Source organism: Hippoglossus hippoglossus, chromosome 16, assembly GCF_009819705.1.
Source record: "Hippoglossus hippoglossus isolate fHipHip1 chromosome 16, fHipHip1.pri, whole genome shotgun sequence".
Taxonomy (NCBI): Eukaryota; Metazoa; Chordata; class Actinopteri; order Pleuronectiformes; family Pleuronectidae; genus Hippoglossus; species Hippoglossus hippoglossus.
This window is the reverse complement of record NC_047166.1, coordinates 9,507,138-9,525,090: the sequence shown is the minus strand read 5'-3', so window position 1 is coordinate 9,525,090 and position 17,953 is coordinate 9,507,138. Positions and strand designations below refer to the sequence as shown.

Below are 17,953 nucleotides of genomic sequence, written 5' to 3'. Positions count from 1 at the left end.
TTGCTTACCCTGCATTTTAAGTATGATCGTGTGTAATGTTTGAATCGTTCATTGCATTAATTACCCCAATCAAAATATTCTGTGCACCAACAAAAAGGTTTTGATTTCAATTTTAATTTCAGATTTTTCAATGTAACATCTAAAGCCACAAGATAAGCTGATAAAAGTCTAAGCACAATGATAGAAAAAAAGAGTTTTTGTATTTTCCTCTTTATTTTTCACAAAAGTTCAACATTAATTTACAAAAGAAACAAAAAATACTATTTGCATTAAATACAGGTGACTGAGAAAGATAACGAGAGCTCTCAACATAATTTTAATAACTTCCTTTTATATGTTTTTGTCTTTCTTTTTCAAACTTCCTTTCTTCTTCTTTCACCACATCAGCTATCAACATAACATGAAGTTTAATAAAACACATGATGCTCAACCCCAAAATACTGATAAAGGCTAATGTCCCCCAGGAAAATGTCTTTCTTCCACCATGTACTGTCGTTACTTATCAGAACTAAATATCATAGAGTAATAGTGAGAGGGAAACAATACAAATGGCCTTAAGTTTATTTCTCAGACGGTCACATCTTCTCATTGGCTCTCTGTCTCTTTCTCCAGTCTTTTGTCCTCTCTCAGGCACCATACACGCTCTCATTACTGTAGGTCATGTAGAGAAACAGGTCCTCTTCATGGTGCTCCTGCAACAACAGAGCAGAACATGAGGCATGATTTAACATTTAGAGCATGAGATACTGCACAGTTAAATGTGGTTTTAAAGCAGTAAACTAAAATATATGCCTGGTCTTTGATGAAACACATCAATGCTGGTTTTTATATCATATATATTTACAAATGCATTTACAAAAAGACAGTCTTGGACCTTGCAGGGTCAATCCTGACATAGAGTCAACCATTTGGGACCCTTCTTCATCATGACATTTATATTTGAAAAAGTAGACACCCTCTAATCAAAGGTGGGCAGCCCCCCCACACCATCCACCACTGGTAAGTGTGAATCTGTACCAGCACATTGTTTACCATTCATGAACGCCCACCCCGCAAAAATAGTTACAATACTAATTGCAAATTATGTGACCACAAGCAAAATATAATTAATTTAATTTAAAAACTACTCTAAATACATGTTGGCTTAATAACTTGATATCCTTCAACATGTTCATCATACATGCAAACTGCTGGTTTATAAAGCACTTTCAGATTGAAACCGATGGTCATGGCTTTTTCTGAAAAAGGTGAAGTAACACTGCTGCCTAAACAGATTTTATCTAGTTCTTGGTATGCTGCGTTCAGAGTAAAGGGTGAAAAGGTCTCACTGGTGTAGATATAAACTCATGTTTCACTTAAGGGCGGGACACTGATACGCAAATGTCCGTATATATGTTTGTACACCTGCTGGTAATGTGTGTCTGTTGGGAGGGATCTTCAGTTACCTCATATACGGCAGAGAGAGGGGAACTGGATGGGGGAAGGGAGTTGTTGACGAAGAAGAAGAGCGCTTCCTCCGGTCTCAAAGACACGCGCTGGCGGATGAGGAAGCACAACTGGCCCACTAAAAAAGGAAGGAAAGAAAGAAGGAAAGAAAGAAAGAAAGAAAGAAAGAAAGAGAAAGAGAGAGAGAGAGAGAAAGAAAGAGAGAGAGAGAGAGAGAGAGAGAGAGAGAGAGAGAGAGAGAGAGAGAGAGAGAGAGAGGGTGAGAGGGTGAGAGAGAGAGAGAGAGAGAGAGACGAAGGTAAATAACACATGTTTAGAAAGAGACAGAGGGTGAAAGAGAGAATTAGGTTGTGCTCAGGCAAACATTAGCACTCTGAGACAGAACGTATTTCAATCAGTAGATTGAGTCAGTAGATACATTACAGGAAAGAGGAGAAAGAAAACAAATATGTGTTGTGTTTATGCGAATATCATCTATCTCATAGATGATCTATCATGTGTTACTACCACCAGAAGGTGGCGGTAATGCACCTATAATATAATGAGATTAAATGCTACTGTCAACAGGAGAAACATGCAAAGTCGACATCTCCTTCAAAATAAGAGAAGGAAAATGTTGTGCAATGCCAACTCTGCCAGGTAAAGGTAGCATATCACAAGTCTAAACAAGTATGCACAATCATTTGAGAGCTCTTCGTTACTCCCTGTGTGTGTGTGTGTGTGTGTGTGTGTGTGTGTGTGTGTGTGTGTGTGTGTGTGTGTTTTCTTACACTGTATAATGTTTAAGGGATCCATATCAACACTGATCATGTGTTTGTCACTACTGGCCGATGTGTAAAACTGAGGATTGAGCTGTTTGAATCTTGAACAGGTCCTTTTTAAACTGGATATTCTGGCAGGGCAAGTTTTTCTTGTGATGTGGAAGTCTGTAGCATGTGGCTAGCTGATAAATGTTAATTTACAGGGTTTTTAAAGTTTTGCATGTGTATCTGTATTTCACCTGTTAGATCTGAGGGCACTAGGTATTTCTTCTTGTCCAGTTCAGGGGCTCGTGACCTCGAGGCCCGCTCCACAATGATCTGGTAAGAAAATAACCCAAGAATAAATAATCATCATTAACAGAGTGACAATATATGTTCATGTGCAAAAATATAAACAGTCAATAAATTCCAAATGAATAAAAATAACTGGCATTAAATAAAATTCAGCAAACATAATGTTCTACCCCAGTTTAATTGATTGAAGGTTGCTAACAGTAAATATATCCTAATACAAAATAAGGCAGTGGTCACACTCACTGGGATCTTGTCAGGGTGTTTGGCCCGAACTCTCTCTCCCTCTGCTCTCCTCACCTCTAGTGGTACTGTGCGCTGGTACTGACTACCCATCTGGAAACAGGACAACACAAGAAAACATCAAGCTCCACACAATAGAATGATTTACCAAGCAGACAAAGGAGAAAGAGGCGGACTTCCCCGAGCACTGAATTCAGTCAACAAGTGATACTGACAGAGCACATCAGTCTGGGACTAAATGAGATGCAGTTGCCTTTTAATCAAGTGTTTGAAGTGTTTTCAAGAGTAGAGGCTGAGTAATATTAGATGATTTTGCATTATTGTTGCATTGAGTAGCTGCTCCGATATGTCTGGATTTATTCAGTCACTGTCGCAGGGTTACAAATCAAAATTTGTTCTTTAAAGCTCAAGTGGACATGCAGGATTTTGGCAACAATGCAATGAATAATCTACAGTTTTTCCAAATACTGTTTCTTTTAAAATGGTTTAAAGGATTGTTTCAGTGTGTAGGATTGAGTGACTTTCGAGTTACATATTGCAACCAAACAAATACCCCTCACCTCCACCCCCCCTTTCCAAAGTCTATTGGAGAATCTGTGGTGGACTTCAAGATATAGAAAAACACAAAAGCCCCTTTCTTAAGCCAGTGTTTGGTTTGTCTATTCCTGACTACTGTAGAAACATTGGCAGCTCAACATGGCAGAGACTCTGTGGGAGGATCCACTCACGATGTTGACATAAAAGGCTCACCCTAAAACAACAAAGATTAAATAATCCTACACACTGGACCTTTGATATATTCATAGAAGAATAGATGAAAGGGAACATTTGATTAACGTCAATCAACAAAAAAATAAAGATTGGAAGCAGTCCTAAATTGGATTAGCCCCAAATCAGGCATTTCAATCTGTTTATCTTCGCAATTAATTACTCTCTGGAAAATGTATGTTGTAAATATATAGAGAAATGTATTTACATGAACATCATTATATGTAAAACACCATTATTTCCATGGCATGCTGTCAAACACGTGATCCTCATGAGCAAAACTGGCCCAGTTACAAATCCTCTCATATCAGAAGAAGCCCAGAATCACCCTGTTCAACAGCGTGACACTGTTTACTACTCGCTCTGATGGGAGTAAACAACATCTAACAATGAAGCAAACGATACAACAACAACAACAACAACAAAACATCCACACAACATCCCTTCATGATCAGGCCCTGGCGGCGGAGACCGTGTTTAAATCGGGCTGCTGTGGTCACGATGACACGGGGTTGTTATGATTAGGGTCATCGTCAAGTGAGGCCACGTCACCGTTCAACTGCAGCAGCCCTGAGGTCAGCGAACCTGCTTTAAATCGGTGAATTGTCGGAAATCAAACACAACAACTACACGAACACGTGCACCTACTTCGTCCACGCACACGGAACACAACACACCAGGCGCTGGTTTCGAGAAATATATGCGCAATCGGCTAAAAGACTGCTCGTCTTGGCTAAACGGCTGCTGCTAATGCGACGTAACTGCCCACATACCTTTAAACAAAAGCTAAGAAATGGATTCCGCCTAAAACAGGACAAACGCAGATGTAGACCACTGATCCCTCGAGTTGTTGACTGTCTCAAAAACCAAAATCCTGGACGAGCAAACTCAGAGTTCACACATAACGACGAGATTCTCAGCTTGTTTCAAAGATGTCGGACTGCTCCACTTTTTCTGCTCAACGACAACAACAACAACAAACACAGCGAAGCCCGCCCACCACATCCTCGGCCAATCCGCTGCGAGTGCGGAGATTGACAGCGGGAGTCTGGCGATTCCAGGAGGAGCTGCGTCTCCAATTGCAGCGCGTTCATTGGCTGAGCCTTAGTCTTCAATGCAACCTCTTTCAACCAATGGCTGTTGTTGAAAACTGGACCAGGCCACCGCAGGGTCACGCCCCCGCCCCCCCGGCCGCGCCTCGTCCAGGCTACGTGCTCGGCGGCGTGCACGCGTGTGTGTACAGTTCACGTTGTTCTGTAAACACTTCCTGCAGCCGCATGCCCGCGATCACATGCAACTCGTTGTGGACGTGCAACATTACTGCGAATGCACAAATGTCCTGGATCAAAACAGACAAAAAAAGCAGGCTCGTGTTCAAAAGTGATTTTTAATCCATCATTCGGAGTTTATTGAAATGTCCTCTGCAGCTTTTATTTGTCACATGATTTCCAACAGCTCTTTCCTGCATGCAGGGGCCAATTTTGTTCTTGACACGCGTCATACAATCACCTATTAGATTCAGTACTATGCACAAATTATAATACATTTTCCACAATTCATTCTAAAAATCACCTCTCCGTAGATTTAGCAACAAACACAGAATGTTGTTTGTGGCGTAGATTCTCTTTAGTACAGTGACAACACTTTTAATGTTTTTCTGGCAGCAGTTCTTGCATCGCTCTACATCAATATATATACATTTTTCCCCACAGAGTGAAACAGGCGATGCCACATCGAGATGCATTTCAACTGCTTTCCCATTTGATTCACTGAATGTCCATTGTCCATCTTCCATTAGCTGGAAGCAGACAGCCGCCTCTTGTCCTTTACAAATAGTCTCATCCAGGACGTCCCACTGTTTGGTGCCACTCTGACCATACCACTCAAGCAGCAGCTTTGGCAGTTGTAAGTTTGAGAGCATCTGACAGGTTGCGCTGTCGGACTCTAGAGTTGGTTATGGTTTCCAAATGGGACTCGGGCACCCATCCATGATGCCGGTCAGACAGTCGGGTCCCCTCTACCCAATCTGTGAAATAGAAGGAATGCAACATAAAAGACTTTAATGCTTCTGTGACCTACATGGTTCTGTGCATTAATCCAAAAATAGATGCAGGGGACTGATGGCAAAGGTCGTGTGATGAACTTACGGTCGCTGCTTTGTTGGTGAACTAGAATGACCTCAGCTTTTTCTAAGGACAGCTCATCAGGCTGCTGCCCAACAAAACCTCGCATACACTGCATCTGTGGAAAATCTGCACAGAGAGAAGAAAAATGTGGTCACACATACAGTCTATGGGTAAATAGGTCACCACAACAAATTCTACAATGCCCCTGATAGCCTGCTGATAACCTGCTTCAAGGTGTTCCTGAGACACTGCATTCACAAAATATACGTTTTGTGAGGTCACAGCGACTTTGACCACGCAAATCTTTCTCAGTCCAACTGAACATTTGTCCCAATATGAATACATTCTCTCACGGCGTTCGTGTTCACAAGAATCTGACGACACCAAAATATAATGCCTCCAGCCACTGGCTGTAGCCAGCACAGAGGCATGAAAACATACACATGTATTTCATTCTTGGATTTGCTATTCTCAGCAGACCTCTGGGGCCTATCGGATGTTTTTTTACAGCAGTGACTGACCGGCACTGCACTAGATGTGTGAATGGAGCATTGCATGTACCTGTAAGTGCGCATGCATGTGTGTGCAGGAACATGCCCTTGCTATGTACGTTTGCCTTTTTTTAATTACATCAATTAACACGTCGAAAAGCAGTGTTTTAAGATTTCATGATAAGCACCCGTCTAAAAAAACCTCAAAATACAGATGGACTGACAGACAGATTATTCCAGTTTTAGTTAGTTGGCTGGTTACTTCCCTTTTGGTACTAGTTTGTTTTAGGGTCTTTCTGCATAGTGGGGGATTTTGTAGCTTTCAGAAAGTCCCCATATTTCCAACACGTATCGTTACGTAAAAGCTGACGAATGTCTTCACTTGCCCAGTCACGTCTGCTCTATGATATGATCTTAGTGGGGTTTTACAGCATCCTCAGTTTCTCAGCGGGTGAACCACAAATACTGTCTGACATTCAAATTTTGGGTGAAGAGTTTACCTTGAGCTGCAGAAAAATCTATTTCAGGATGTGGCCGGGAAAGAGCAGATATCCAACGTAGCTTGTCACTCCTGAAGGGAAACAAAAAAACAAAGACCAGTAAATCATCCGTCCCTTTTTCTACTTTTGTGAAAACAGACATTCCCTGCGGCTATCTCGCTCTCTTACTGTGTGTCAGTCCTTAGCAGCAGGGATTTGTGTAACATGTGCAGCCGGAACACGTTCTTCTGTAAAGAGTGAAGCTTGACACGGCAGTTCTCAGCGCGCAGCTCTGATACAGGTGAGTGGTCGATTACAGTGAATCTTCCCCCCCTGCAGACAACAGACAGCGAAAGAACAGGAGAGACATCAGATGGTGGAAGGGACTGAAGGGACAATAAAAGACTTTGGGGACATGCCAGTTACAGATGGATTAGGGCTGGGAAATTAAACAATATTAATAATTATCGCAATATAATTTCCATCAATATCAATATAACAAAGGTTGTATATATTTCAATGTAATGCTTATGCATTGTGGAAGCACAGTTGAGGTTTAACACATTATTATCAGATTTGTTTATCAAGTGTTTGTCATTCTCTGCTCATGAAGAGACCACAACCTTCACCCAGGAGCAAAAAACTGTCTTTAAACTTTAAATAAATAATAATATTTAAATCACAAATTATCGTGATAGTTATCAACATTTACTGATGTGGACATTTTTATATTGATGGGATTTTGGGCCATATCGCCCTGTCTGAGGAAGGATTATTCAAACATAACAGAAGAACATGTGTGTTGACTCACTCTTTATGTAGTGAAATTAGCAAGTAGTCGTTGAATAGGTGCATGTGAATATTCCTCTCTGTGTCTTTCAGGGAGAAATCCATCAGCTCAGTGACCACGCCTTCCCGCACCAACCTCCGAGACTGGCTGATCAGGGGAAGAGTCTGTGACACACACACAGTCAAGATGAAAATTTCAGCATGGAAATCACAGTTTGACTAAATGATCTTTGCTCAAGGTCCACATACTAACTTTTTCTGGACTATCTCATGGCCAGCTGTACATCTAACCGCCTATTATCATATGACTATAGATCATGTGAGCACAGCTGAGCCATCTCCAAGCTAAGGCTACGTTTACTACATCTCCTGATCAAGACCCTGATGGAGGAGAAACCTCAAGAAAGTGAAGCTTGAGTTGAGATCATTTTATGAAATGATTTCTTTAGTTGTAGCTTTTATAAAAATCTCTGAAAACACCCATAGAATGTACTCCTTAGTGCTGGAACATGTGGCCCAAATCAATGTCATGGTACATGATACAGGAACATGTAGTAGAATAATAGATCATCATTGAGGTTCCTCAGCTCTGGAACTGGAACATGTCTTGCAGAATCAGTGTTGTATTTTAGATCACTTCTTTCTTTCACAAATTTTGGAACAGCATTTTACTACCTAAATTAAAAAATACCTATGTTTTGTCAGTTTTTTTATTTGATTGTATTATTTTAAAGCTGAGTTTTGATATTTTATTACTGTATTATTTTATTCTCCGTTCCTATTTGCCTCAGTCCTGAAATGTTTTATCCTGTTTTAACCATGTATTATTATTATTATTATTATTATTATTATTACGACTTACCCTACATTCAAAGTCCACCTTAGCACTAAGAGTGACCAGGGACTCGATGTTTTTCATCTGGGAGATGCTGTCATTACTCTCTTGAATCAACTAGAGGAGACAGAGAATGAAAGAGAAACAGATTTGTCACCTAAAATTCCAAAACGAGAACTTTTAACGGTGGGAAAGAGGCTCCTGTTGTACCTTCTCCAGAAGTTTCATAGCTTTGATGGCCTGTGTCGCCTCCGCTGTACCTGGAGTAGTTCTCTTCACAATGTTCTGCACAGAAAAAGTGCATGTGTGTGTCAAGGTTAGGTAAAAAGGTACAGGACTGATCATGTTGTGTCAGAGACCACACACACACACTCACACACCTGGACCAGCAGCTTTATTCTTGTGATCCGTTGGAAAGGAAGGACGAGGAAGGAGCGAAGAGGAAGTCTCTGACAAACTGGACTCCTCTCTAGTTTATCCACAATCCGCTTGAAACCTTGATTCTCATTCCTGCAAGAAAGACCAATTTTGAATGCACAGACAGACAGAAATAATACAGACAGTAGCCGAAGTTTTCAACTACTGGAAATCACATTCACTGCTGGAAATGTGGTGAGTGTTATTTTCAGAGAGAGGAAATGATCCTGCTGTGGTTTTCTCTGGATCTATTTCCGAGTCGCGAACAAAAACTGATGTTCCAACAGAGAAAACACAAAAGCTTGACTGGGTGGCTTACATGAGTCTCTGGTAGGTGGCATCCTGATAGGACTGGTTGGTGAGGTAGGGCACATAAACCATTTTGAAGCGCTGACAGTGCCGAACGATGATATCACACACGGTGAAGTGAACGATTTCCGTTTCCACACGCTCCTCCAGCTTTGACAAAAAACTAAAACAAAACCCACAAAGATCATTGTTATGCTGATTTCTCCCATTGATTTGTGATGCTGTATTTTACACAAACATGGTAGATTATCACGTATTCATGTCACATACGAGTGATTTTGTCAGACAGATATAATAGAAACGTAAAAGATGTGCCGAAAATCAATTAAGAACTTGCTGGGGTAAATGTTTAAAATCTCTAACCTGTGGCTGATGGCACGAACATCTGCAAGCCGGGAAAACAGCCAGTTTCTATCTTGCGTGGTCAACAGCGCCCCCAGCTGTTTGGCCTTGACAAAGTGTTCAACAACAATGTCTAAACTCCGGCAGTAGGAGGCTTCTGAGGTCAACACTTCAAATCTCACCTGAAAAAGCAAAACACAGATGATAGAAGAGATCAACACAAAAAGAGAAAAAACTAGACAATGATTCCCAGCAGATAAGTGAGGAGCTTTCTTTTTCTCCGAGGCAGAGAGACTGTGACGAGGATGTGACTCACATAGAAGTGTTATTTCACAACAAGTGGCAAGTCTTTTTACAAGAAAACACCTACAGTACCAGAGAAACATGTTGATGCGTCACATCTTCTGGCAAGAGACACTCTTCTGATAATGAAAACTGTATTTATGGAGGGGGGTTGCTCTTGGATTTGGCAATCAGAATATTCTGGGTAATGTTAGTAGTTTGATGTGTGAAGTAATAACAGTGAGAAGATGATTCATGTACGTTACTCCATTTCCTAACGGCCACCATCACATGAATAAAGTAGAGAAGCTGCTGCTGTGAAAAAACCTGTCTGGTCACTTAAATGTGATAAACAAGCACAAGGAGGTGAATCATTAAAATCAGAATTGGTGTTTAGTTTAATTTAAAGAGCGCAGATGACACATTTCTTACTCAAGAAACATACAAGCTGTACACTTCCAGTAAAACAAGTGCAAAACTCCCAACTGATAAAGTCCTACATTGCTCAATCTTTACAGTAGTAAAAACATCATTTTAGTTGTTCTAATTTTAAGTTAAATGTCATCTTTTTTTATCTAATTTATTCAAATGTATTTGGACTGGATTAGGAAGTTAGGCTGTAGGAAGAAATGTGGCTGACCGAGATGCACTTAAATGCCCCAAGGACTATGATGTGCCCTCAACTTTCCAAAGATGTAAAAATGCAAGATTATGGTTTAGCCTTCCTGTCAGATACAGTAAATATCAAGTTTTAAAATCCCCATGTAATGGTTTGTAAAACATTCCTGCCTCAGTGAAACTCAAGGGCAAAAACCTAGAAACTTGCTGTTGGAGGAATTGTATGCCAATAAGTGGTAACAGAAAAACCATGTGATACCTCCTGCAGGCGCCTCTGGTCCTCTGAGAGATCGTCCAGTTGACCACTGTTCCTGACCCCAGGCAGGTCCCGCCACAGTGTGGATGACTGTGTGAGTGTGATGGACAGACGGGGAGAGGAAGGCCTGCCCTCGCTCTTTGGGGGCTCAGGAAGAGGCAAGCTTTTGACACTGGTGATGGAGGCCGAGTGTGACAAGGAGTGAGGGTGAGGGACAGGCGGTAGTGGAGGTAGAGGTCTGCGGGCAGGAGGAGGCGACAGAGCAGGAGAGGAGGCGTTGTCCTCGCTCACCGACGGGCCATCGGAGCGAGCCTGACTTAGGATCTCAAAGTTCTGCGCCGCCTCGCTGTACTGCTGGTAGAGCTGGGCAGCATCTGGGAGGAAGAGAGGGAGTGAAACAGATGGAAAGACAGAGAGAGAAGAGGGAGAGAAAGAAACAAGAAGGTTGAAAAATACAGAAAGCATAGAAAAGAAGAGAGACGGAGAGAGGAACACTGTTAGCCAAGAGGAGTTGTTTGCATTTGACATTCCTTTTACACATACTTGTGGAATGCAAAGTAACTGCAGCAGCTGTTTTCCCCTCAAGTTAGGAGATACTTGCAGAAACCTGTCTGTGGCTTGCACAGACTCACACATGCTCAATACAGCACATACGCAGTATCAATCATAGCCCCAGAGAACGGCCATTTTAAATTTAGCTCAGTTTAAAACATAATTTTAACTCGTTTGAGCAAACAGCAAACACACTCATTTAATTACATTTATGTATTTCATCTACGTTCAACAGCAGAGATGTTGCTGGGAAGAGATAAACAGTTAAAGAGGCGGCATTAAACAGGATATGAATCACACTCATTGAAGGGAAATGCTCAAGACATGTCATGTTTTTCCTGGCCACAGTCACAGGAGATTTGATCTGAATACACGTCACTATCGCCTACACAACCTTTTCCTATACGCAGCCACAAGATTCATTCTGAAATGAAACTCAACACAAAAGAATCCCCATGATACATTACATTTTGAGAATGAAAATGAAAGATGCTTGATTTATCCCTTGAGAATTTATATACTAATGTAATGCAGATGACGTGAATAAGGCACAAAAAAAAAAAAGAGGGACTCACTGAAAAACCTGGAATTCCTTTTCCGTCTGTCGATTGTGTCCAAAACATTCCTGCAGAGCAAAGAAAGAAACTTTATAACCGTGACGCATTAGTTAAAAAAAGTATAAAATCGGCTTTTTAACATGGAACATGAGCATTAAAAGTGCAGGACAGGATTGTTTTGAACATTCAGTGACCTTCCTGATACATCAGAACTTGTTTTATTTACCTGAGCTCCACTTCTCCCATGCTTTTACTCCGATCATCCTCATCATCTGAAATGTAGAAGTATCCTTTTGTTGACACGTTATAAAACAGCATACCTTATTCCCAGGCACTGATTTACTATTAACCCCACCAGCGCTCAGAATAAATGAAAATAAAATACAGATGAATAAATACACAAATAAATAGATAAATAGGGATTAAATTAAATAAATAACAAAAAGCACAATCAAAGAGATGATAGTGTTTCCAGTTCTTCTTGTGTTGTGTCTCAAAGTATGATGAACCTCAGCCTTTCAGCTAATTCACTCTCCACCTCCACTGATCTCCACCCACCACCTGCAACCAAAACACTGTGACGCAGATTCCAGTTCAGAGGTAATGTGATGACATCAGATCAGCGCGTTGACACATCTACGAGCCCTAGATTATTGGTTCTGTGGTTGATGAAACGACGAAAAACATTAAGAAAACTCTCAGTCTGCAAGGTGCCTCTTGGGAGTTTCCCCTGTGGGTAGGTAACGTTTCAATCTGATCAAACGAATCAAGCTGCAGATGCTGATTGGGGAAAACATAGACAGGAGTTAAAAGTGAGGAGAGGTGAGGTAATTATGTGCCTCTTTGAAATGATTGATTTGAGCCATTTGATTTGTTTTTCAATCCTCAATCCTCTGTCTTTACCTGATGCCGAGAATATTCTGGTTCTGCGATCCCTTCCACCACCTTCCTCTTCTTCCTCTTCTTCTACAAGCTCTCCTTTTCTTCGTTCTGTAGTTTTACGGATCCCCATCCTTCGTATCCGAGCCTTGGGACCCATGTCTTGGAAACTGAAACTGCTCGTCAGAGTCCCTCTTACTTGCGTCTCTGCCACCGCCTCTCCCTCTCTGCTGTCCCCATCCATTTCTTCTCCTACCCTCATCTCTCCCTCCTCCACTGCGGTACCCCAATCCTCAGGCTCCCCTCCCTCCCTTTCTTCTTCACTTTCACCCTCTCTCTCGACCTCCTCCTGGCTCTCACCCTCTCTGGAGGGGTCAGATTCAGATTCATAATTAAGAATGGGGCAGCTGCTAGGCTTGTACAGAGTGTTGCTCACAGATAAATACATCTCCACTTCCTTCTCTCTACGCTCTTCTTTTTCTGCCTCTGATAGCACAACTTCCTCGCATTCCTCTTGAGTAATTGTCACGTCTATATCTGCCTTTTCTAGCTGAAGGTGACCAGTGAGCTCAGTCTCTTTTCCCGTATTGTCACCCTCCTCCCCTTCTGTGTCTAACAGTGTGTCAGCATGAGTGTGTGTGGGTGTGTCACTGTCACCATGCATATCTGTGAACTGGTCAGCATGCATGTCAGCTTGGCTCTGCCCCATACCTCTCAATCCCTCCATTTCCAACGGCAAGCCCTCCAGCTCGGGCGTGGAGTACTCTTCATTCGTGGACATCTTAACAACAGGAATCCCTCTCTCCTCCTGCTGTGTGTCTTGCTCAGACTGGTTGACCTCTCCGCGTTTCTCCGGATTTGGTTCATCCTTAAGCTGCTCTTCCGACTGTCCCAGGATCTCGAGAACCACATTTTGGGCCCATTTGAGGTGGGGGGCTTGCGAGTGCCGCTTGGGCTCCTCGGACATGCTCCATGCCCCACTCATTCGGATGCGAATGGCCTCCACCTCTTCTGGAGTTATTGCTCCAGTCTTTATTCCATCCAAGATGGGTTGAATTTGTTCGAAATTGGCCGGAGGAAACACATCACCGTAGGGACTAGTTGGAGAAAGTTGCTCACTTTTCCTTTCGACCGGTACTTTATTTTTCTCTCTCCACTCTCCAAGGAGTTTTTCAGTTTGTGAGTCTCTTTTAATCTGCCCTATTTCCTCATACGGGTTCTCCACTTTGCTCCTCATTCCCTCTTCAGCCTCTGAGTCTTGAAGTCCTGAAGACGACCTGTTCCGCACTTCCATTTCAGTTGTCATGTCATGCTCGCTATTGCCTTCTTTGTCCTGGTAGTAGGGGAATGGATATTCATTCTTTCTACTCAGTGTTGGATGCTGGTCACCCTGATGTTGCTGCGTGATGTCATCGCTGTGGTGAGGACACCTTTCTAAATTTGGGTTGTCAACTCCCATCTCATCAAATTGTGACAATGACATGTCACCAGGTTTTGACTTGGGTAAAGTTTGACTAACGTACTTTGACTGCTTCTCTCTCCCTTGTTCCTCTTCATCACCTGCCTCCTCCTTCCCTATTGTCCATTCTCCTACCCTCTCCTTGTCTCCTTCAGGGCCCTTGAAGCCAACAGGCGGGGAGCCGTCGTATTTAATTCCACCTCCCCAGGATTCATGACAGTCCTTAAAGTCCTCTTCTTCATCTTCTTCCCTCTCATCCTCCTCGTCTCCGCCGCTGGACACCGTCACAAAGCCGTCCTCTACTGACAGCAAGCTGTCTCTCTCTTCCCGCCGCCCTGATTCCCCTTCTCCTCCTTTCTTGGGGCGGACGAAATAGTCGCTCCTGCCCTCTTCCTCCCTGTCACTATCCTCTGTGTTATCTGTCGTGTTCTCCGCATCCCTCTCCCAGCCTCCTTCTATTCCACCACTGCTGTCGGACAGATATTGCTTTCTCACTTTATCAGTTTCTCTCCAGACCTCCTCTCCATCTACACTCGCACCCTCGGCCTCCCTCTCCATGTCTCTGCCTGCATGTCTCTCTCTGTAACTGCTTTGGTCCTGGTCCCTCTCATCTGGTTCCTCTTTGACTTGTTGCATCTCTCTTTCCCGCGCTGCCCGTGACACCACAATCTTCTCTTCTTCTCTCTTCCTCGTGTGTCTCTCTCTGTCTACAAACACTTCTTTAGTATTCTTACCACTCTGCGGCTCTAACCACATCCTCCTCTGCTCTGGCAAGCTGCCTGTCCCATCTCCCCTCTCTCTCTCTTGTCTTTCGCCCCCCTTCTGATCCCTTTGCCTTCTTTCAGCAGCTCTCTCTGGATCCCTCGGTTCTTCCACATCTCTCTTGCGCTCGGCTGTTCTCTCTCTCCCCGATTCTTTTTCTTCATTACTGTCTCGACCTCTTCTGTATCTCACCTCACTGTCCATGTCACTGCTCCACTCTCCACTGCTCTGGGATCGTGGCGGCACCCGAGGCGGCACCTTGCTTTTGCTTCTTCCTGCTGTATCATCCCACCTACGCTCAGACTCTCTTTCCTTTCTTTCTCTGTCTCTCGTCTGCTTGTATCGGTCATCCTCTATCCTGTCGTTTGGCCGGGCTCTATCCTCTTTCAAGTCTCTCCCACTTTCCCTCCATTTCTCTCCCTCCTTTGCTGCTCTCCTGTCAACTTCTTTATACCTCTCCCTATCTTCCTCCCCTGCCTTCCGCCTGGATCTATCCCCCTCTCGCTCTCTGTCTCTGTCCCTCTGCCGGTCGTCCTCTCTGTATCCCTGCCTATTTGGATCTTTCTCCTTCGGTCTTTTGCCCTTGCTGTCCCCCTCGCTTCGGCTGTGTTGATATATCAACTCCTCCCTCTCTCTGCCCCTTACCTTTTCCCTCTTCAACTCTCTCTCATCGCTGTCCCCTTCACTTTTGGTGTCCCTCTTTCCCTCTCGTCTCGGCGTCCCTTCCCTCTCCTTCCTATTCGAGTGGATCTCTCTGTCTCTTCGTTTGTCCGGTGACCTCAACCTGACCTGCTTTTCTCCCATGTAAGGCCTCGGCTTCTCTCTCCTCCTCGCAGCATCTTTCTCTCTTCTGTCCCTCGAATCTCCCACCTCTCTTCCCCTGTCTTGAAAATCAGCATCAGATATTTTCCCCTCATATCTTTCCCTCTGTCGCAATTTATCATCATCCACAGGTCTCCCACCACTCTTTCTCCCCTCGTCCTTTGCCCTGCTTTGTTTCTCATCTCTTTCTCTCTCTCTGTACTGCTCCCTCTGCCATGTCTTCATTTTCTCTCTCTCCCAGTCGTCTGCCTCCATTCGCCTCTGCCTACTTTCTCCTTTTTTTTCATCAATCTTCGTGGTGCACATAGTTCTTCTGTCACGTTCTTCACTGCTTTTTCTCATTCTGGGAAATGTGTCACCTTTCTTCCCCTTCCCCACCTCTCTCTTAGGGTCCCTCTCTAGATTTGACAGTGGCCGTCCATTTCTGCTACTGTCGTCTCCTTGCCTCCTTTCTCTCTCCCTCCACTCTTTTTCTTCCTCTCTCATCCTGGACACAGGCGTTCTTTCATAGTATCTCTCTCGTGGGTCTACGTCTTTGTATCTTGCTTTGTCTCTCATTTTCTCCATTTCTGTTTCCCTCCTCCGGTCATCTTCTCGTTTGCCGTCTCGGTCTCGCTCCGACTGGGCAGTCTTCGCTGGTCTGGGACTTGGATCCCTAGAGATTTTTCCACCTGGCTGAAGCTTGCGGTCAGACATGTTTATGTTAGATACAGTGTCAAAGAGGGTGCAGCTGGGCCTTTTGGTCCCCATTGTAGCCCAATATGGAGAACCTAGAAGAAATGAAGCAGTAACAATCAAGGCACTCTCAAGGACAAACCACTGTCATGCAGGTCAAACCGAACAAAAGCAGAAGGCTCTGCACACAATCCCTATTATGTTGCTGCTACCTCTAAAAAGTGACTACTAATGCAACAATTCAGCTGCTTACTTTGTTTTTTTCATTTGTCAAACATAGTAAATACCTACAATTGCATATCCATGCTAGTAGCCATATGATACCTGAAGCCTAAATCTAGTTGTAAAGTAAATTTACAGTAAAATAGGAAGAAGCAGGCGAGAGAAAAGGTGACACCCTCTTACAGTTCTGTAAGAATGCAACACAGACTTGCAAAGTACAACATACCAAAACGAAGCCCTTCAGAAAGTGAGGCCCTGTGACACATAGGCAAGACATGTAACATGTAAACCACAACTAAGTCTGATCTTAATCTTCGTCCAGATTGGAAGAAATCTACAGAAATGCATACCTGAGATCCATGAAAACCTACTAAAGCGATCGACTCACCTGAATGTGGCGTCCTGGGGAGATCCAATCTCCCCCCTCCAGTCCAGCTCAGCTAAAAATGCATTGGGTTGTAAAACAACACAAGAATTCACGTTGACTAAATGTCCTTACACATGGCTTCCTTTAGTCCAGATGAGTCAGAAATGTCTTTTTTCTTTTCCCCCTCTCACTAAATCAAGTCTTGTGAAAAGTTTAATGTTTTCGCCTGAGCTCTCCTTGCTTTTCCCTTTTGCTTGCTCTCTGTCTCTCTCCACCTACCCTACTCCAAATTCCCAAACAAGTCTGAACAGATTGACACTTTTCTGTCCCCTCCTTCTTCTCTCTGTCTTGTCCTCTCAGTCGCTGTTGTTGAACGTTGAGCTCTTGCATAATTCTATCAAACGTCTCCTGGATGTGTCCACTACTTCAGTCCATTCCAAACCCTCTAAGTACTGCCTGTGCGAACCCCTCTGGCAAATAAAAAAAGAAAAGAAAAACAAAGTACACAACTCTCTCTTTTCTTCTGCCCCAGTCTCCTCTGCTGAAATACAGGAAGTGCACTTCCTTGGTGTCTGTCTTGGAGCAGCGATTGGTTGACATGGAGTAGCCGGGTGTGTCGCCAGGTGAGGCATAGGCAATGAGGGAGTGGGGGAGGGGAGGAAGACAGTGAGGAGTGAGAGCATGCACTGTGGAGGAGAGCTCACTGCTGAGGTAGTGAAGAGGGGAAAGAAAGGGGGAAAAATCCCCCAAAACAAGATGAAGCAATCACAGAGGATGGGAGAGGGAGAGAGGGACATTAGCGTACAGTGGTAAATTACTTTACTTTGTTGTTTGACGACTGAGGACAGATTTCACACCATAGATCTCATTACTGAATCAAGACAATAATCACTAACTTTGATCACTTTGGTTGTTTCCTTTCTTATGGGGCCTTCCATTAGAAATACTCCGGCTTTTCCTCACCTATGCCTTCACTTTATCAACATGCTTTCTGTATGAATTTTGATGGGGGCCTTTATAAATGAAATAAAGTAAACTAAAGTGTATAATTCATTTTAAAATCATTTTACAAATGTACAGTTCACCTGCCAGTTCTTAAGATACACCTACTGAAAATAGAGTCTAATAAAACAATAAAAACAATAAATCCTACCCTCATGATGTTTCAGTTTTATGGTCATGTTGTTTGAGATGATGGTGATTCA

At 43.3% G+C, this 17,953-nt stretch overlaps 2 protein-coding genes across 3 annotated transcripts; both read right to left on the bottom strand.

The window, feature by feature from the left end:
• Positions 1–194: 194 nt before the first annotated feature.
• Positions 195–4,530, bottom strand: zgc:92606 (uncharacterized protein LOC100000242 homolog). Its single transcript, XM_034611189.1, has 5 exons — positions 4,283–4,530; positions 2,745–2,834; positions 2,447–2,525; positions 1,446–1,564; positions 195–692 (listed from the first exon to the last, which is right to left on the bottom strand). Exons 2-5 carry the CDS (start codon positions 2,832–2,834, stop codon positions 627–629), a joined length of 354 nt encoding a protein of 117 aa, XP_034467080.1. The 5' UTR covers positions 4,283–4,530; the 3' UTR covers positions 195–626.
• A 347-nt stretch (positions 4,531–4,877) lies between these two features.
• Positions 4,878–17,352, bottom strand: arhgef5 (Rho guanine nucleotide exchange factor (GEF) 5). Of its 2 annotated transcripts, none has more exons than XM_034611001.1 (15): positions 16,770–17,352; positions 12,466–16,254; positions 11,789–11,834; positions 11,581–11,630; positions 10,457–10,827; positions 9,319–9,479; positions 8,966–9,118; positions 8,610–8,739; positions 8,440–8,514; positions 8,257–8,346; positions 7,417–7,559; positions 6,795–6,938; positions 6,627–6,697; positions 5,657–5,761; positions 4,878–5,535 (listed from the first exon to the last, which is right to left on the bottom strand). In XM_034611001.1, the coding sequence occupies exons 2-15, from the start codon at positions 16,232–16,234 to the stop codon at positions 5,393–5,395; spliced, it is 5,451 nt and encodes a 1,816-aa protein (XP_034466892.1). In that variant the 5' UTR covers positions 16,235–16,254; positions 16,770–17,352; the 3' UTR covers positions 4,878–5,392. The 2 variants fall into 2 exon arrangements, with proteins under 2 accessions (XP_034466892.1, XP_034466893.1); XM_034611002.1 differs by having other exon boundaries at positions 13,153–16,254.
• Between the last annotated feature and the right edge of the window lie 601 nt (positions 17,353–17,953).